This window comes from Pocillopora verrucosa, chromosome 8 (assembly GCF_036669915.1).
Source record: "Pocillopora verrucosa isolate sample1 chromosome 8, ASM3666991v2, whole genome shotgun sequence".
Taxonomy (NCBI): Eukaryota; Metazoa; Cnidaria; class Anthozoa; order Scleractinia; family Pocilloporidae; genus Pocillopora; species Pocillopora verrucosa.
This window is the reverse complement of record NC_089319.1, coordinates 17,710,798-17,731,385: the sequence shown is the minus strand read 5'-3', so window position 1 is coordinate 17,731,385 and position 20,588 is coordinate 17,710,798. Positions and strand designations below refer to the sequence as shown.

Genomic DNA, 20,588 nt, shown 5'->3' with positions numbered 1-20,588 from the left:
GTGGGCAAAATTTGAGACACGAGAATTCATGTTCTCCTGGCATCTCGGAAAATGAGAGTGATCTTAAAATAACCCTTTCAATTCCAAGATCTCAAGACTGATTTTCCTTATCGTCTGTAATACCTTTAAATTAACCTTAATTTTTAGAATTGGTGTGAAATTAACTTAAACCTTCTATTTGTTTTGTTTTTCTACATTCCATCTGCTATCTGCTTGATATTGTTCTGATATCATGATTGCAAAGAGAAATTTCGGCGTTCTCACTCCTGGGGTGACGACGATATCTCTTGGCTTAACCGTCTCTTGCCAGAGTTTAAAATGCTTTTCGAAATGTAGTAATCAAAACGACCGAGTAGAACAAAAAAAAATATCACAAGCAGACATTGAGAACTCAAAGCAGAAGCAGGTAAACTGACTGAAGCGGGGGAAAACGCAGGAGACCAAGTCGCTTCTACCCTATTGGTTAAGACAGTGGCGGAAGTTTATCCAGACCAATCACAGAGAGAATTAATTACGCATTATGCATTGTACAATTTTTTTGTCATTACGCGTCTGTTTGGGTCACAGAGGCTATTCCACAGCTTCTCACAAGATGTTTGCCTTGCAGTGACAGGGTCTCTTTGTTTAACGCTCTTTTTCCTTTTTTTGCGGCTAATTTGTTAAGGCAGGCTGGAACTCGACAACAAAATGAGCCAACAGAGACGCAGGCAAAGAAACCAGGCAAATGAGTGTTTCAGTTTGCGAGAAGTGCGGAGGTTCTTTGACCACCCCTGTCAATCATACAACATTCAGTGTACGTAAGATGGAGCCCACGGTTCGTTGTCAACGCAACATATTGATCTGCGCGCTCGTATCACACCTGCTGTATCATAAGAACGAATTCTCCTGATACTTCTAGGATTGGGTTTGCGGTTACGTCCAATTATTTCTTCGACCTTTAAAGATGGGTGACGTCGGTCTAAACCAAAACATGTCTTCAAGGAAGCTATTATACATAAGCACGTGGCATTTTAAAGACAACACGTGCAAACGTGATCGACTGAGACTAGAGTGGGTTGAAGCAGCACTTCAAGAGACATTACCAGAAAATTGAGAAGAAGAGACAATAGAATAAAGTTTTGTGGCACGGTTCTCACCGTCTCTTGTTGCAGCGTGGAGTGCTCAGCGTTTCCTCCGGTGACGTGATCCAATGATAAATTGAAGTCTCTTTATTTTGAGGCACCTTTTTGCACAAATCCTATAATAGAAATACAGCCATGCCAACTTGAAAATGTAGTTTTTGCTACAGTTGGTTTAAAGAGTGGAAAGGCTGGCGAAAAAAACTTGCCGTGGACATACACCTCTCCAAAAGAACATCGAAATTAAGAAAATATATGCAGATAAACGACATCTGATATATGTACAGAATAAACAGGAAGTCTTGACTCGCATCCATGTGTAAAGAATCGAGTTTCCCTTTCATTTTGTTTATGGTTTAACTCCGTGTTATTTCGAGTAATAAATATATATTTTTTCTTTCAATAGGTATGCATAGGTGGCGCCTTGGCTCCCCAAACGCGTTTAAGGAAGTGCAGTGTCATAAAATGGTTTAAAAGAATTGATTAGGAACGATCGATTTGAAAGGCGTGCAGAAGGAGCAAAGATGCATTGACTCAATGATATAATATAAGCTTTGAAATCAGAATAAGGCTTAACTTTCCCAGGAAAAGGTTATAATTCGATTTTTTTAAAAAGCAAAACTTACTGTTCTTTTCAAAAACGTGACTATGCAAACGTCTGATTCCATAATTATCACATTTAAAGAGAAATGTATTTCCATTTACGCCACGTGCATTGATGACTCATACGTACTCTGTAAGTTGATAATTCCAGAATGATTGGTTTTTTTGGGGTGGTTCGCTTATACGTGACTTTGCTTGAATTTTCGTGGCTAAAATGCCGAAACCACGCCAACGAATAATATTTTTGTTATTCATGAATGTTTCATTGCAGTGGCAACCGCGGCGTATTTACTTTTTTGAGCGATAAGATCAAGAGATGTTTCTGATGTGTCACGATTATAAGGCCGTATTAGATCTTTTATCCTGGCTTTTGAGAAAATAAATGTTGATCCACACTCTATATTTCTTAGCCCGTTTTTTTTCTTATTTCCCTGAATAAAAAGTATATCGTCAATATATGAATGTGGGAGAGGAATTGAGCTATCGATGTATTTAACGCCTGTAGAATTTGACGAGTGCAAGAATACAAAACGGTTCACATATTTAATCAGAGGGAGTTAATTGTTATTGAAAGTAACAGAATATTTATTTTTCTCTTCTAATCTCAATATAAAGCATTGTAAAATGAGACTTGACAACTTAAAAAAAACAGAAGCGTGATTCTTTTCCTGCGGGAAGTTAACAATACTATTTTTAGCGCTCGGGGGCGAGCCGATTTGTGATACGCCAACCACACACGAGCCAATGGAAATTAGGCAGATTACGGCTTATTAAAAGCAGCTCCGTTGCTGATAAACAGAGAACAAACTACGGCGTGCCCAGTTGACGAGCGCAGACGCGTCGCGAACGAAGATCAGTGAGAATCAGCGGGGAAATTGTTTCGCTAAAATGTCAAGAAGATCATTATCCTTGCCGGGTAGGCCTTCCAGACTTTCTCTGATAGAGAAGAAAATGCCGTTAGCAGAACGAAAAAAAGTGCATTGGTCAACGGATTTGGAGGAAGTTATTTATTTCTCTCCCGACTCTATGATCAGGAGGCCCCGGGATGTTTCAGGAATGAGGTCCTTCGATCGGCGAGTAAGAATGTTACGTTCAAGAAGCGTTTCGGTGAACAAGCGCTTGCCTCTAAAAGCGACTCAAACTTTGACAAGAAGTTTTAACGACGTGAATTCGATGCTGATTCGCACCGGAGTGAATATCCTGTCGCATCAATTGGAAAGACTAAGAAGCCGAAGCGACAGCTTGGAAATGTTCGATCAACAGAGCAACAATCGATGGAATGAACTTTTAGCGTTGTACCAGAAGCAAATGAGGGATCAGCTGGCCCAACAGGAAGAAGCATGGGTCTGAATTGAAACGAGTTTTCATTTCGAGTCTACGTTGATATTGCTGTGGAATCGTGACCATATTTGGCCATCAGATGAAGCGTGGGTAAACGCATTTCACAACGGTGACGAAACTGGATCTCAGTGGATGGAGTTGAATTTCGAACCAATTCGTGGGAGATGAAAGAAGCTTCAGGAACAGATGGAAAATGTTTACATTTTAGCAAAAGATCGATAGGAAGCAGACCCGGTGAACTGAACTTTGCACTTCGATGACAAAATCGCATATTGACATATCCTACTTTTAATGACATGATTTATCACCGTCAAGTAAATCATTTTTAAGCTTTTATTGGTACAACAACATAAGATAGATAATTGAATTTTGTACCTAATGTATTCAAAATTTTAAATTTACACTTAGAGTTCACATTAGCATTGGTAAGTTTGATGAATCATTTTCTCAACGTTTACTTGGGCTTCTGTGCCCTAGTTGTGTTTCCAAAGAAAATTATCATGCGTTTATGTCTTGCGGTCGATTAAAAGGAATGATGTAATCTAAATGCTATTTTAAAAAATGACTTTGCTAGAACACTTTTATAAATCTTTATCAGTTTTAGAAGGAAAGTACATTAATATTGATGATGTGTTGCGAAATTTTGTGGCTGCATACATAATTTGTTGTCAGTGGAAAGTATGAATTTACCGCTAGACCTTGCGATGAAATTTGTTTTTGAGCGCTAGCTATAGCTGTTAGCTAATAAATAATTGTAACCCTCAAAGACGAGGTTTTCATAGTTGATCATCGAAGCTCAGATTTAGTGCCAATCTTGTTATGATTTCTACAGAACGTCTCTGTACTGTTCATTCAATAATGTAGTGTCTGTCTGCAGAAAATAAAATGCTTCACAATACTGTACTGGATTTTTTGTCGAAGCGTGGAGAAATTCCTCTAAAAATGGTCTCTGATTTAGTCGCATAGTTAGAAGTCTTGGCAACAAATTCCAGGCAAGCAAAGGAGACGGCAGAATTGCTCAACATAAACATACTGAAATGTTCTGTTATAATAAATTATTAATTTCTATCCCATGACAGAGGGGGGTTACAAGCCTTGTGAAAACCCCCAATCTTTGCAACGCCCTTAAAGATAGCGAATGGTATAAACATCTTAATTGTTTTGGTTTCTTTATCATCACCATCGGTGAATACAGACGAATCAAGATGACTCGACTGTAATCGAAGATTCCGCTACGGTCATGTAACTAATTTTTATGCGCAGTGCCATATCAGGTAATTGGAAAAGTTTTTTTTCGAGACTTCTAGAATCAGCTCAAAATATCGCTTTCTGGTTATGGATGTCAAAGTCTTCTTCAGAAGCCGCGCCCATAGAAAATGTGATTAGGTTCACTTGATTTCCGCTTACAAACAAAATAAAAATGTGAAGGGAGCTGTTTTTTTTTTGTTTTGCTCCGACCAGTCAATATCCACGGGGTCACTCAAGTAAAATTATGATCTTATAATAATAATATTCGGTGTTTGACTTAGACGTGGTCCAGTCAAGGTCAATAATCTTGAAGTATTTACGCCTGTTATGTTTAAGGTTTTGATAGCAGCAGCTAAAGAATTAAGCTCGAGTTATTCAAGTTTTACATTTGCAAGAGGATCTCAATGAGATGATGGCTTTTATCAGCTAACGGTGAAGATTTTGCCAATTATACGACTGACGGTTAATTAATTTTTTTGAGTTTACTTTCTTTACGACCTCCAGTAAGATTTATCAACTTTACGTCCAAAGACTACGCCTTTATGGCGTTTTACAGGTAACGGTTGTCACCATTGAGTCCCTCTTGAAATCCATGTGAATCCTATTCGTCCTCATCTGACCTCGTTCCTTTTTTTCTTTCTTTTATTTTCTTTCACTTAACTAAATTTTTGCTCTTTTTTTATAGTGGTTTCTGTCGGTGACGATATGATGCTTTTTTCACGGCGCAGAAAGAGGACGCAGAGCTCATGCAACGGATTTCTAAAAATGTCATGTTTTGGTATTTTAATCAATTGTTTGTATTTCAGGGTCTATTAGTCACCACAGTTTATATCTTTGGGAATTTATGATGCTGACCTTGGCCAGGACTAACTAAAAATATACAATTGTATTATTGCAATAAATTATTTTTCTCATTCTTTCCCAAGGGTTTATCAAGGAATATTTGCTTTCCGAGTTGGTTGTTTACATAGATCTCAATTGTTTGTCTTATTGCCTTCCCCATTAAGTCTCGAAAGTATCGGCTCTAGTCATGTGAGATCAGGAGATTTTTAAACGAAAATTTGTCAATAATTTATCGTGGTGGACTTTGAACGATAAGACCGTCATAGTTACAGTTGCAGCAGCTGTGGGCTGCCCAGTAAGTTCGAAAATAAATCCCTTCGAGGCGCAAACTCTCAGAACCTCTGGCTTAGCGCAGGGAGTTTACCTCTTTCTGCTAATAGCCCAGCAATAGGGTAGGCAAAATCAGCTTTATAATTTTTGTTGGTGCACGAGGAAAAGATGTCTAGTACCCGGACTTTTCGGGTACTAGACGCATACTTACACGGCATCATCGAAGGATATAAGGTCCTAAGTTTAGAGCTCATCGAGCGAGAAGATTCTTTCTCTAAACAGCCTAGAGTATCGAAAAAAAGCTTCAGCAACATGAAATATAAAGAACATGGAAACCAGTAAGTGCATAGAGGATGATACACGGGCGAGCGTAGATATGGAGTTTCTCTTCGAGTGTTCAATTGGATATGTCACGAGTGAGAACAGCGAACGGGTGAGATATCGTGTTGAAGGGAAAAGAAATTCCATATCTACGAGCAACCATGTATTGTTTTGTTCATGATATAAACACCATAGGCCCTTACTAACAGGGAAATTCTATAAACGACCTTCGATTGAGAATGGTGAACGCTTTGACATTCATTTATCAACCTGACAGGGTGGCGCGAAAGGCGAGTGACGTGTCAGCAGCTGATTGGTGATATCAAACACACATAAACAATTATCGTAATTTTACACTTGTTCCGTTACAACATTTTCTCAGGGCTGGAAATACTTGTAAATCACCGCAGTTTATATGATAAATGCAGTTTGTTTAACTTACTCCTGTTGAGGCACTGATGCCTTGGTGCAGCCCAAAAAACAAAAAGGAACCAGATTTTAACTCCTAGAAGTTTTTAATGAAGTGTCGAACTTAATTTGAGATTGCAATGATTTTACTTCAATACGCTTTCTGTGATTGGTCCAGAGATCTAGCGATGCCACTTAAACCCCAGTCAGATGCTTAATTAGAACAATTTGTGACTTCTTCACTGGCGTTTTCCCTTCCACATAAGTTCACATGTTTTCGATTCGATTTTTCATTGGCTCCCCGAGGCACAAAGATGATTCAGCTGGTCAAATATATGTGTACAAGATACTCAACCAGATTTGCAACCTATTACTGGAACGGTGATAGATGTGGTTGTCATTACTTGGAAAAACCGATTGCTACGCTTTTTAGTTTTAAGGCGTGTTTTGTTGGCGCTCAAGACTAGAAGGTAAGTTTGCCTTCGATATATTAAAATTTTGAGAATTAAGTGAAGTTTTTACAATGAACACAACGCAAAGCCATTAAACCGAAAAGAGCTTTTTGCACGCGATGATACCGTGTTTGTACCTAAATAAAATGGGGGGCCGGACGCGAAAAACAAGATATGCACGCAATGCACACCAATAAACCACAAAGAGCTATTTGTCCACGAAGATACTGTGTATTGTAACTGAATAAAATGGTAGGAGGCTGAACGTAAAAATAGATTGTAAAAGGAGATCGCTGTCATCATCTACTGAAACCTTTGTTCATTCTGATACTGTGCAAACCTTCCCATTTGACGAGTGTGGGAGAGAAATGAGTTTGTGTACGACAGGAGATTTATTGTAAAGGTAAAGAAAATATCATAATTTGCATTCTGCGAAGATTTGGGCGAAGAAGGCAGAAAGGTCAAAGAGAAAAAACATCCAGCAATGGATGATGGTATTCTATGGTAACCTTTCAGAAGAATTCGAGAGCAATTAATTCAATATTTACAGGGCGCCAATGTTAGAACGATTTGAAAAAAAAAAAACTCATTTGTGCACGGGCAATAGCCAGTGTATTGACATATTTCCTCATTTTTATCATTCAATAGCTAGTAACCTTGAGAACATTCCAAATTGAACAACTGAAATTAAGCTTTAAGCTTTTTTTTATTAAATAGATCGGTGTTAACATTTTTAACTACGTATTCATCTACTTGCAGTTGTCTCGATACACAAGTAATTGGATACTTATGCTGTATAAATAATAAATCTAACGGACTTCTGTGCCTCAATAATCAGCCAATAACATCATATTTTACGAAGGTAAACTAATGTATTACATGATGCAATCAATCGTAAGAAAAACTTGAAGTATAAACTGAGCTATTTGCATTCATATCGGAAGTTTTTAAACGGAGTTTTTCTCCGATTGTGTCTTTCTTAGCATAGTTCTTGTCACCTTAATATAAATAACTTCGACTTTTTATTAAAAAATGTGGCACCAGTCGGCACAATTTTTCTTTTTTACAATTATTTGCATGCTAAATAGCTGTAAAAATATTTTCGACATCATTACGGAAATTGTTCAAATAGGCGGCCTCATTAACGTTATTTGAGAAACACAGTTTCATTTGCTTGAGGCCATTAAACTCAGATCCAAACAGGGGAAGGCTACTAGTTATATCTTGTCCTCCTCTGATCCAAACTTTTTACTCGAAAAAACTTCCAGCTAGGGATTGAATTTGTATGACAAATATCAGTTTGAAACCAATTTCCTTTTCTAGGGTAATTTCTAGAGCAATTCCAAACCGATTTTTTTTTTCTGATACGAAAATACTATGGGTTACCTTATGCGAGAGAAGGCTGGATAACGGATGAAATCGTGTAGGGGATGAGATTGTTCGAGAGATCTTAACAATGACGGTTATTTGGGCGTCAAAGTGCTGGAGAGAGGACGTGAATGAAGTGATTGAAAGCCATCTCCCCCCCTTCACGCCCCCTCTTTCCTTCTTTCCATGCATGCAGCCCCCTCCCCCATCGTCATCACCATCCATTGGAATCGCCTATCAAAGAAAAAAGCATTTCTTACTTAACTAACTCTGTTTATGAATTTACTACCGTCAAATAGATCACTAGAGGCTCCAAAGAGATTCCTTCAGAATGCTACCCATCTTGATCATCTGGATTTTTTACAGTTAAGTATGAGGGGCCATTCATTATAAACCGGCTGGGGAGGGGGGAGGGGAATTTTGAGGGAATTAAAAGAGGGGACAGAGGGGCGATCAGTGGTCGCTAACAGAGTATAAAGTGCGAAATAAATAATTGTGATCCGTTTTCATCAAATAAATAGACATAAGATATAAAGAGCTTTTTTTCAGTAGTAAACATTAAATAGAAAAAATGGTAATCTAACTTATATTTCCATGATTGGTAGGTTTAGAAGCTGAAGCGACCAACATCTGCAGAATCGAATGTGACGTGACTTTTAAAACCATTGGATGCTTCAAAGATTCGGTGAGACTGTTATATTTTTGGTGGGCGAGTAGAGATCTAGATGTAAGTAACGAAGTAATGTGCATTTGTTTAAATTTTGTTTGTTAATTTGTCTGTTTTCAGACAAAGAGGACGTTGCCAAACTACATCTTAAACGAACGCGACCCGTCAATAAAAAACTATGGTGGTCGAAAAATTGAATGGTTCAATTGGAATGTATACATGCCAGGATTTGTTTGCCGCTGTGCCAGAAAAGCGATGAGGCAAGGCTACGATGTGTTTGGGGTTCAATTCTACGGTGAGAAGGAAATCTTGGATTGATTTTTCATTATTTTGAAATCAAGTTCGCAGCCAACATGTTTTGAACATATCATATCGTTGAAAATCATTCCTTCATTTGACAAAACAAACGTTAATTCTTCGTTATTAATATTTAATCTTTTTGATCTCTTGTATTGAAGGCGAATGCTGGGCAGGGCACAAATCAAGTAACGACTACATGTCCCTGGGTAGGGCAGAGGCAGACAAATGTTTAGGGGATGATTATAAACCCTGTGGTGCATTCGATCGATTTTGCGTAGGAAAACAATGGAGCAACATGGTGTACGAGATCGGTGAGTTTTTGGCGTATGTAGATTACCTCGCATTTAGTCTCTTTTGGCGTTACAGTTTGGAGGAGGGACCGTAAAGATGAGGACGACGACGCGGCAAAACAAAAGAACTAATGTTGGGGTAGAAGAATAGCTCATGACGAGTATTTGCACATTTCTTAGTTATTCTCTGCAAAACAACAACGTGAAATCATCAACATTTGCTTGGTTTGAGGAAGGAGACCCCAACGGCCAATTACTTGAGTTTTGGAACTGCTCAACGATGCTCACTTACATTTTGATTAAGTTGAGGTGCGGCGCCGTAAGAGACATTTCACATTTCCAGCCATTCGCTGAATTCTAACCAGAAATATCAATTATTATTTAATAGATGTCTGCCTCAGCGTTGCCTTAATTCCTGACCGCTAAAGGTCACGTGATATCCTCTTGCGTAGACGAACGAGGCCCGGCGCGAAAGGGACTGAGATTGACCCACACGGGCATCGATCTTGTGTTTCAGTTTCAATGCATCACATTCTTTAACTTCTCTTTAGTTGACACAACATGTAGCCTTCAATACGAGAAGGTTGGCTGTTTCAGGGACAGACACAGAAACCCGCGACCCCTGCCAAATTACTTGATGAACGATCGCGATGTGTTCCATAAAAAATTTAGCGGGAAGCTCATCGACTGGAAGAACTGGGACACTTATCTCCCAGACTTGGCTTGCAGATGTGCCAAGAAGGCACAAGAAAAGGGCATGACCTTCTTCGGTTTGCAATTCTACGGTAAGTTATTCAAATTCCATTAAGGGTACAGCATCTAGAAACTTCTAAAATATCAAGCCGTCAACGTGATACAACGCGATCTTTGGTTCTGCTTTATTTCGCTCCATAATTGGTCCAGAAACCCTGCGCCACTCTTTCAACCAATAAAAAGTAAACCTAAAACCAAACACAACTTGGTCGCCCGCGTTTTCCCGCACTATGGGCAGTTTGGTTGTTTTTACATCGAGTTCTCATTGGCTGTTAAAGGTTTTTTTTTCCCTCTGATTGGCTGTTGTGATTTTTTTGGTTTTGGTTTTTACGACACTCAATCGAAAAGCGCTCTAAAGTTACCTACATCCCAGCTTTTAGCCAAGAAATGACTTCTTTTAAGCAACTTTATGCTCTTGGATAGGGGTACAGTCTGCTAAGATCTTTTCTATTCCAGGATACGTTTGCTTTGAAAATCTGTACATTCTGTGTAGAAAGGATATAATTCTTAAGCGTATATTTGTTCTTCTGTTTAAAAACAGGGGAGTGCTGGAGTGGAGACGATGGTCATAACACGTTTGCCTTGGATGGCCTACACAAGGCCTGCACTGACCAATGTTATCAGCCGTGTCGGCGCTACAGCAAATTCTGTGTCGGACAAAACTTTGCAAACTATGTCTATAAAATAAGTGAGCAGGATGGGTTTGCTAGAATATTTCAATTTCTAATGAAATGACCGAACTCGTGGTCTGTTAGCAGTTAAAATCTATTTGCATATTTTAGTGAGGAAACATAACACATATTTCAGGAAACATTGCACATATCCCATATAGCGAGAAGCTTTTCACACATGTGCCCATGTCGTATTAAAAAGGTTGAACCATAAGCAAATATTGTTAGAGTACTTCACCGTTGCCTGGGCTTTCAGGTTCATTGAAAAGTCTCGCAATATTTTCACGTCCATTTTCAATTTTCACGTTCGATCTTACCCAATCAATTTAATTTATTTGAATGTTGATTGTACAAAACAACTAAACTGAATCGCTCCATCTTTTCTTTTTCTCTCTTTTTCTTCTAACCCACCTATGTCTACTGATTAAGAGAGCGACAAATGTGAGATTGAAGTTGAGGCAGTTGGTTGCTTCAATGAGGTGCGAAATGATCGAGCTTTGGGCGAAGAAATCTACAACGAGGTGGACCCATCCAGCTCAGTGTTTGCGGGGCATATGATAGACCCGAAAGACTGGAAAAATGACTTTCCTATATTCCTCTGCAATTGTGCCCGTAATGCGAAGGCCAAGGGATACGATCACTTTGGTGTCAACAATTTTGGTGAGAAAACTAAAAAATTAGTTTTTTTTTTACTACTTTTAAGCATTACGCGTTTGAAGATACAGACAGACGGACGGATACGCAGGTAGTAGGTAGATGGGTGAGCAGGCAGGCAGAGAAACGGTAGACACACAAATAAAGATTGGTAACCAAGCAACCAGACAGGGCGACAAATGGGTAACTAGGCTGTTAGACAGACAGATAGACAGTAGGGTACAAAGAGAGCGGACGGACAGGAGGGTACTCAGACAGAGGACAGACAGGAGGGTACACAGACAGCGGAAAGACAGACCAGCAGGTAGACAGTCAGACAGACGAAAATGCAGATAGACAGACAGACAGACACAAAGCTGTCAGACTAATAAACCAACATTTTAAACTCATGGTTAGTAAGCAGTTAATAGTCGATGATAAATAGACATAAACACGGATAGACATAACAACAGACCACTTTCGAGGACATTAAATGGTTTAGACAAATTGGCGGATAATGAACTTAAAAAGCAGTTTATAACAGACAGACAGGCAGAGAAACAGACATGTTTTAAACAGATTTTTGTTTGATTCATATACTGGCAGATAAAAAAGTGCGTCTCTGGCCTCTGAAAAGGTTTCATTTAGAATATCTGCATTTTTTTAGAAATAGAACCAAAGTTCCGATCAATACGAGGTGTGGTCGAAAATCTAAACCATTTTTCCAGAGATCTTCAACATAGACTACTCATACTGTTTTAAAAATTCTTGCCTAGGGTCATGTTGGAGCGATGAAGTTGCCGCAGGGAGGTACAATTTACATGGCGAATCTTCTCTCTGCTATGAAGGTGACACCAACAGCAATGGAGTTCCCTCTCCTCAGTGTCCACATGGCTCCATACTGTGCACTGGCGGACCAGTGACTAATTACATTTACAAGATCGCGGAATCTGGAAAGTGATTTCACTAATTCTGGCAAGTGATTTGAAGCTGTTCCTTTAAAATATGCTAAGTAATTTATGATCATTTCATGGGATAGTCCGGGGTCGCCATGAGTGTCGTGTGCCACTTTGTCATTTGAAACCCATTTCTCTACAGACACACAGCAAAATGGAATCTATATGAAAAATAAACAGCTTTCAACAACGAATTGTAGTAAGGAAAAAGTATTGGTGGGAGTTTCTTCATCAATTTAGAAACTTGTTCCTTGCAGAACAGATTGTAGAGTAAAACCCACTCAATTCTCGAAAGCCGAAGCCAACGACTTAAATGAATCTTTCCAATTGATTTTATCCAACGCGTGTTCTTTTTGAAATTTCAGTTCCGACTTTCTTACTTTGGGGTGCGTTCCAGGGACATACAATATTTTTCACACAACAGTTGGAAAATCATTTTCACAGCTGACGAAATGTATATAAAGTCCATTGTGAAAAGAGTAATAAATTATGTAGCAAGCGGGATTTACTGAGTAGTCTTATAGTTGTAAAACACAGAGTCACTTTTAGAGCAATTTTCAATTCATTTAATTTTCCAAGCTATTTTGAATGACAATGCGTTTACTTTATTGTTCAATGTGATTGGTCAAAAAACTCAAGCACGATTTTTTCAATCAATCAGATGCTCAATGAAAACCATTCGTGCCCAGGTCACTCGCAATTTCCCGCGCTTCAGGGACTCCCCGTTTTGCTCAGAGAATTCTCTCCCTTTTCCAGAATTTCCAAAACTGCAGTTTCTGGGTAAAATCCGGCTGTAGATGTTTACTATCGAAGGCCTCTAGAAACGACGCAGTATTTTCGAAGACATATAGGAAAGAGCTTCGTTTTTCCCCTTGAAAAATTGTCCATTGTGTATATCGTCGATGTTTTTGTTCCACTGGCGAGGAAATTGGAGAAAATCCGCGGTAAAACTCCGTCCGTAGGTCCCAACGCATATTTTCTAAAGTCGTTATCTGCACAAACAATATGGTTTGATGTATGGTACTCCAATACAGCTTGACTGATTTCCGTACGTATTGATTCGAGAGATGTAATTTAAAATTTCAAAACCTCCGGTTGAGTTCATTTTTAAGAGTGCTTCAAACAAACCATCACCAGGTGTCGTTTGAAACTTGATCTGGTACTTGCACGAAGTATTTCTGTGATCTGTTTGAACGTTTTTGGGTGAGCCACGACTTGGCATTTTCTGGTAAGCTTCAAAGATCGCCTTTAACTCTAGTTGATGACAAAGCCTGGCCGAGATTGAGCGAGACATCAAAATGTCATTAATGTGCTTCACAGCCACCTTACCAGCTCGATGAACATGAGCATGAGCAGTGTCAATGGATCTCAAACTTAAACAGGGACAATAAAATTCTGGAATACCGGTATCTTCGCAAGCTCTGTCATCTGGCAGTGGTTCAAAAAGGCTTTCACCAATGGTATCCGTCTGAACAAAAGTTTTCAGCGGAAACGTTAACAGATGCTTCATAGTTTTGTGAAGATCGAACGGTGACGAAATGATCCTGGAGTTCCTGATTAGTGCTGCCATTTGCACTGGATAACTGCGTTTGAACCAGGCAGGGAAAGTCAAAGAAAGAAATGGAAGCCGATGTTCAAGTTTCCCCTGAGGACTATCCCGTATTGCATCATATGTGTAAGGACCATGGTCACCCATTGTAATAAATAAAGTGTCATTAAGAAGACTCTCATTCTTTAATGATTTAAAAAATTCCAAAAATCCGTCATCCCCAGCACTAAGAAGATTAGCCCAACGATGGCAAAGGTCTGACAAAAATACGAAACCAAATTTTCTTTTCCCAGGATAGGACTTTATGAAGCTCTTTAGATATTGCAGTTGCAGCTTGTACTGTGGAAGGGAGTGCTTACAGAGGTTACCATCATACAACCACCACAGGGATCTTCCATAGTGGTCAGTGGGTTGTTTGTTGAATCCTTTCAGTTGAAAATGAAACGCTCCTAAAAATGTAAAAACTGCATGAACTCTTTGCTTTGCTTGGATAAAACCGTAGCAAAAAAAATTATATTGTTTAAATGGTATCTAAATAATGTCTGGCAAAATTTGCTCCAAGTTTAGTTAAGAAATAATCACACAATTCTAATCTTTGCCATCGTGGAGTATATTTGTAAAAAATTCAAAATTAATTACCGCGGTCTTCGACTACAAAAATTTACATAACCTTTCGACATACAACCTGAGCCAATATTTCGACCATAGACACGTGCATTTTGTAACCAGCCTAGTAACCAGGCCGCACAAACACCAGATTATTTTAACCACGCTAAGAGGTTTATGAAACTCATTGCGAAACCTCACTTTTTTCTAGTCAATTGAATCTTTCTTTTTTAGTTCCAATTTTTTCAAAAGATCGCCATCAGATTGTGGAAAGAGAAGTGAGAGTGTTACGCAGAGGAAAGCGGTCATATCCAAAATGTCGGCATGAGGAATTATTTTTACCATTTTCCAAAACAAATTTCATCAAGCTTAGAGCGTCTTTTGGGGTTGAAAACGCGCCCAGAGTCATAATTGCACACAAATGTTTAATATTGGAGATAAAATCACTAAATTTCAGGAGAATACTTCCCCTTGGAAACTATTTACCTAGAGAGGGTTGATCTTCACTCCACATTGTTGGAATTCCAAGGGTTTTGAGATCGCTAAATATAAATGGCCAGTCGTCGACACGTCCAGCATTTTTAAAACCTTTCCTTGCTTCCTTGAATGCACAGTTTTCCTTCAGTGACTTGCCAGTTAAGAAGGCAGACAAAGCTGGTGCCGTATTTTCCCCGACTATTGAATAACTCTTGAATATAATGGAATCTAATTGGTCCTTTAAGAAAGCATAGGTCTTTGGTGTCATTCTTTGAAAATGGGCTGAGGATGTCCTGTCTAATCCTAGGACCATTATGTTTAAGGGTGCATCGTGCGTTTCTTTTCGCTGCGCGACGTCGGGTATCTCTGAAATCGAGGCGTGAAAATCTGTCTGCTCAGAGCCATCTTTAAAACGAACTGTCACTTTTAAAAAGTCACTATTTATCGGTACTTTGACCTCTTTCTTCGTTAGCTCTAGGAATCTCTTCTCCCCCAGTGTTACATTGAAGTCAGAAACACGAATGAAAGGTTCTGCATAGACCTCATCAACTTGATGCCCTAAAGAAGATGAGAAAAACAATTAACGATAACAACCGTACCGGTGAAAGGGGAAGTGGTAATTTAAAAGGGGACTTTTGAAACTTTCATGTTACAAAGCATGCCCATGTATGGATACATAAGTCAGGGCACGAATCCATTGGTGCGCTGTATGTCGTACAAATTCGCACAGACACAACGTGAAGACAATCGCAGGTGATTTTATCTCTCTATCACTGTCTTCCTACCGCCATCATCACTTTTCAAATTATTAATAGCGGAGCATTCCTCGCCTGGCCGCTAAGATGTGATACGTCATTAGTTGTCTGTAAAGCTTGAATAATTAAGCTAGATGATGTTCTAAAATATTAAATGGTTCTGGAAATTCAGGGTTAAATCGTATTCATCCTGTGCAAACTTTCATGGTTCATCATCGCCTCTGTTGCGTTTTTTCATCTTATCGAAATAAAATTTTATAGACCTCTTTGAGCTGAAGGTACTTTTGCACGATGGACGAATTTAACTTAAGAAAGTGAAGTTGCTTATTCTTTTTTTTTTATATATATATATAAGGGATATTAACATTGACGAAAAAAAAGAATATCCTTAAAACACTTCTCCACGACAAACCTTCACTGATGTCATCAAGAAGTCTTAACACGTTATTTTCATACTCTGTATATAGTCTACCATTGCATTTGATTGGCTCTCTGGGTTGGAGAGATTTCATAATAACGGGTAGGAAGGGATCCAATGTAGGAACTTTACAACCCAGCTCTCCATCTGAATGGGACTTTTTGTTGATGACAGCCATAGGTAATACGCGTGCACCTTGGTTTTGGGGAATATTCGAACGGTTGAAGATGAAAAAAGTCCTATACTGAAACTGCTTCGGAAACTTTGTGACGAATTCTATGCATCGTATTAGCGTCATTATGGTGAGTGCGAATGCCATAGGCACAAGAAGCCTCAAGATCAGTCTAACATTGACAGCCGCCATGTGGTCATGAAAACCTACAAAAACAAAGTAACTTTCCTGACTTGACATTGTATGAAGTTGAATCTGCCTAAACGTAGCTGTAGACATTTGGGTCATTTCACAGGGTCTCGATGGGGTGAGAGGCTCAAGATTAAAATTTTGGCCAATTTACGTATTACGGTTGATTTCTTTCCATCGTTGGTTAAAATTTGTCAATCTTACTACTAACAGTGATTTCTTTTCGCCGTTTTATGGTTGACAGATTATCCCATCAAGACCCTCCAGGAGGAGAGAAAGATTCGAAGAGAAAAGAGAAGAGAAGGAGCTTTCGTTAGATGAATTCTATATTCCCACTCCCCCTAAATTATATCGTTCCTTAATGACCTCCTTGTTAAATAAGGAACCAGTTATTACTTATCGCCTGAAAAGGGGGTTGGGAGGGGGTGAGGGGAGGACGATTTTGGCTGTGTCACAATGATATTTACCTTAACCTCTAAAGGCTTTGCTTTGGCTCTTCCCCCCCCCCCCCTCTCTTATTGGCGATTATAATTTTAGTAATCCCCCCCTTCTGTGGTGGTGGTTGATCCTCCCTCCCATAGTAGTGATGTGCAAATACCAATCTTAAACCCTATGAAGGTAATTTCCCTTGATATGTTCGACAGAATTTAAAGTATAAAGATATAACGAAAACTGTAGCCTTTGTAACCAAGCCTCCTAACGAAGGGAACTGGGGAGAGGGAGTTACTCTTTTAAGGGTAAAATTAAAATTAAAGTTTTCTATACTCCCTTCTTTATACTCTGGTAGCAACGAATGACTCCCCCCCCCCCCTCTCTGTCTCCCAGCCCCCCTTCCTCCCCCTCCTTAGGCGATTACTAATGACTGCTCCCTGGGAACCCCACGCCTTACCACTATTAATTAATTAGATCGCCACGTAAATGTGTGTCATTACATGTAGCTATTGTTTTGAAATAGCTTTCAGAGGCAGTCTTGAATTTTTTCTCTTGCTCTTTTAAAATATTTCTCCAGGATGTACAAGAGAGTATAAACTGTCTATAATTTATTGATGATGTACCTAGTCTCACCAGTAAAACCCGGATGAAAGCTACGAAATGAAGTTCTTCTCCGTATGTCTAAAATATTAATCAGTTTAAATTAAAACTTATTACCAATAACAGGAATCTTTTGCAGTCAGGACTGCAACGCTTAACAGTACGTCGATTAAAAAAATAATTTACATTTTCAGTTGAAATTACACAAATGGCTGCATGAATGTGTTTACCGTCGTTTGCGGTGCTACTTAACTTCTTTTCCACATAAAAACTTAAATATTTTGGTGACTTCACGTTGTTGTTTTGTAGCGGGAATGCTAGAAAGATGCACAAAGTTTGAAAACGCACGTGCTGTGCTCTTGTTCTGCTCATTAGAGCTTTTGTTTTGTCACCGCCTCGTTGCCTTCGCCGTCGTGTTTTTTCGCAGGGAATGTTTACCTTTGGAGCAATTGTTTGCCAGTGTTTGGGTTTTACCCACCCACATTCACAATCAATAATCTTTTTTTTTTTTTCATTCATCGGAAGTTCTGGAAAAAACTGATACTTGCAAGTGCCCAAGTTTAAACGTGTCAAGCGTCCGATTGGGTCATTGAGTTCTAATAGCTGATAGAATTTATGTACACGGCCAAAAATTTGTTTTGGGCCGACTTAGAGTTAACATAAGGTCTATAACGGTAGATCCCCGCTCCCTCGAATTCCCAAGGGAAACAAAAATGGTTAGAGTTAGCGGTGGTTCGAGGTAGCTGATAGTAAGTGACTGAAAAAATGGGGTCGATGGAGATGGGATCTTGTTAGAGTTATCTGGGGGTTCGTGCTAATTGGGGCCGAGTTAGCGGAGTTAGCACTGATAAGAGAAAAACTTAGTAAAAAGTGGCGACAAAACAGTCTGTAGACTGGCTAAGATGCCAAAATCTCCACCTTAGCCCGCAAAATTCGCCGCAATGCCCGACAAAGTGATAATGATATGATGTTTCGTGCCTGTGAAAGTCTAGTGCCCTAGCTATGTACAACTGAAGATAAATTTCTAACTAACAAGACGAAAGCCAGTAGAGAAACCTTCGCTTTTCGATTTGATTGACAGTTTCTTTTTCTCTTTTTAGCAATAGTAATAATCGTTCCACGTTCGATGCTATCATTCGAAACATGTTACGTGCCAAACCTTAAAAAGTTAATAAAGAGTTGATGTCATGTATATTTGCTCAAGTTATGAAATTCCGCGGCGGAACTACTTTTAAAACTGCATGACTTACCTGTGGGATACCTCACCCGAAAAGGAAAATGAATAGAAAGCTTCTTTCCCTTTATGGCCCGTCTTCTTTAAAACTAGATTATATTACTTATTCAAAACGTCAAACATTCCAGTTTTGCATGACAACCATGAATGTGTTGCTAACAAAAGATTGACCTAAAAAAAGCTTTAAAAGAAAAACAGTTATTCATATTAAAATTTCTAAGGAAAAACTTTGGTAAAATTTCCGCACAGCCCCATCCTACATTATGCATTCAGTTCTTGAACATAGAAAACAATGACAAAAACAATACATTTCCGTTGGGAAAACAGATTTGTTTTACAATAGTATGGGGCTGTGCGGAAACTTTACCAAAACTTTTTTTACAGTGATCAGGTGATTTTAAGCATTATTTGAGTCATCTGAAACGTCACACCGGATTCGAAAAATCAAGATATCGAGATTTGTTGAACTAACTCGAAATTATCAGAATCGAGAGTGTTATTAAAATTGGTCTTTTGTTCTTGGACTTCCTAAAGTTTATTTAATACAGTGGTGTCCAATTTCTTGAATAGAACGGTGTTGGCTATTGTGACAGTCATCACACAAGGGCTTGATTGATTGCTCAAGTTTTTTTTAAGAGTGAAAATGTCCAAGCTAATATAAAGAAAGTGCCGCGTGAATTCGGGATTTGCTTTTACTCGTGGGAAAGCTAATTTAGAAGCAGTAACTTAGAGTGCTTTTTAATAAGTTTTCTAGTGCAGGTGGAAATATAGATATATATGTGCTAAAATTGATTTGTTTTAAAGGAACAATCTACCTTATTCCAAGAGTGCTTTTAGTTAAGGCACTAAGCCTGAACCTTTTTCACTAACAATAGTCATGTCGAATCGATGTTTTTGCAGCTATCAGTACTACTTCTGTTGCTATGGATTCAAAACTTGTTACGTATTACCTCGGTAGTGTGACTTGAATACTAAGTAGTTTCCATTTGATTTACAGAAATATGTATTATCACTGGCAGGTCCTTCCTCTCCGAAAACGAACTGTGCGCTCATGTTGTAAATTCATCACGCATTCATGATCTCTGAACTGTATTTCTTTAAATTTTCTGTTGAGAAACTTGAATATTTGTTGTTAAAGATTTAAATTTTGTACCTTTTGAATTGCTCATGTTGGTTCATTGGCCAGGCATCCTACGAACAATAAGGAAAATTTATTAAACAAGAAAAAGATTTTGTTAACGTTTACTTGGTCGGTGTAAAATATCGTCACCATACGATGCATGCATGAGCTCAAGCTTATCACGATCTATCGGCACAGGGCATTGCGAGAGCTTAAGGAAACTGTCGTCATTTACCACCGTGAGAGGGCTGGGGAGGGCGGGTCAGAGGGTGTTGGGAGAATTTTATCGTTTTCATGGGGGAACGAAGGGGATAAGTTGTCGCTAAAAAATATTAAGGGGAGACTGTTGAAATTGACTGTCAAAGAGGGAGAATTACTAGAATACCACAGAGACTTAGAGAAGATCAGGCAAAATTTATTGTCACACAACCCAAATCTTCCGACCCCCCCCACCTCCACCCCCCTCCTGGGCATAAGAAATTAGGAATAGGTGATGTTTTGTTAAACGACTGTCAATCTTCTGTCAGTTCCTCCTGGTTACTTCACAAGAACGTGAGTAAGTATTTTAAAAAACATCAATTTAGGCGCAACCTTTATGCGTTTTACTACTTTTTAACGCCCCAAGTCTAGGTATCATAACTTTAATTACAGCGATCGTTTTACGCGGTCAGCGCTCGGTTTTTTTATGGCCGTTCGAGGATAACCGTATTGCTCTCAAATTGGATTCTGGGGGATCACATGGTTTACAGGGAAAACAGACGGAGGATCAGTTGATTTAAAGTAAAGGAATGCCG

General features: G+C 38.9%; 3 protein-coding genes across 4 annotated transcripts; 2 read left to right on the top strand and 1 right to left on the bottom strand.

Annotated features, from left to right (window-relative positions):
• Nucleotides 1–2,520: 2,520 nt before the first annotated feature.
• LOC131795492 (uncharacterized) lies at nucleotides 2,521–3,956 on the top strand. Its single transcript, XM_059113076.2, has one exon. The coding sequence runs from the start codon at nucleotides 2,610–2,612 to the stop codon at nucleotides 3,069–3,071; it is 462 nt and encodes a 153-aa protein (XP_058969059.1). The 5' UTR covers nucleotides 2,521–2,609; the 3' UTR covers nucleotides 3,072–3,956.
• Nucleotides 3,957–6,525: 2,569 nt separating this feature from the next.
• Nucleotides 6,526–12,691, top strand: LOC131795509 (uncharacterized). The gene is made up of 10 exons (XM_059113096.2): nucleotides 6,526–6,622; nucleotides 8,272–8,337; nucleotides 8,578–8,657; nucleotides 8,760–8,934; nucleotides 9,098–9,250; nucleotides 9,781–10,014; nucleotides 10,524–10,670; nucleotides 11,083–11,313; nucleotides 12,063–12,261; nucleotides 12,608–12,691. The coding sequence occupies exons 2-9, from the start codon at nucleotides 8,304–8,306 to the stop codon at nucleotides 12,245–12,247; spliced, it is 1,239 nt and encodes a 412-aa protein (XP_058969079.2). The 5' UTR covers nucleotides 6,526–6,622; nucleotides 8,272–8,303; the 3' UTR covers nucleotides 12,248–12,261; nucleotides 12,608–12,691.
• Nucleotides 12,692–12,822: 131 nt separating this feature from the next.
• On the bottom strand, nucleotides 12,823–18,739 carry LOC131795487 (uncharacterized). 2 transcript variants are annotated; one of them, XM_059113069.2, is made up of 4 exons: nucleotides 18,691–18,739; nucleotides 16,042–16,425; nucleotides 14,884–15,432; nucleotides 12,823–14,240 (listed from the first exon to the last, which is right to left on the bottom strand). In XM_059113069.2, exons 2-4 carry the CDS (start codon nucleotides 16,409–16,411, stop codon nucleotides 13,231–13,233), a joined length of 1,929 nt encoding a protein of 642 aa, XP_058969052.2. In that variant the 5' UTR covers nucleotides 16,412–16,425; nucleotides 18,691–18,739; the 3' UTR covers nucleotides 12,823–13,230. The 2 variants fall into 2 exon arrangements, with proteins under 2 accessions (XP_058969052.2, XP_058969051.2); XM_059113068.2 differs by lacking the exon at nucleotides 18,691–18,739 and having other exon boundaries at nucleotides 16,042–16,749.
• Nucleotides 18,740–20,588: the final 1,849 nt, after the last annotated feature.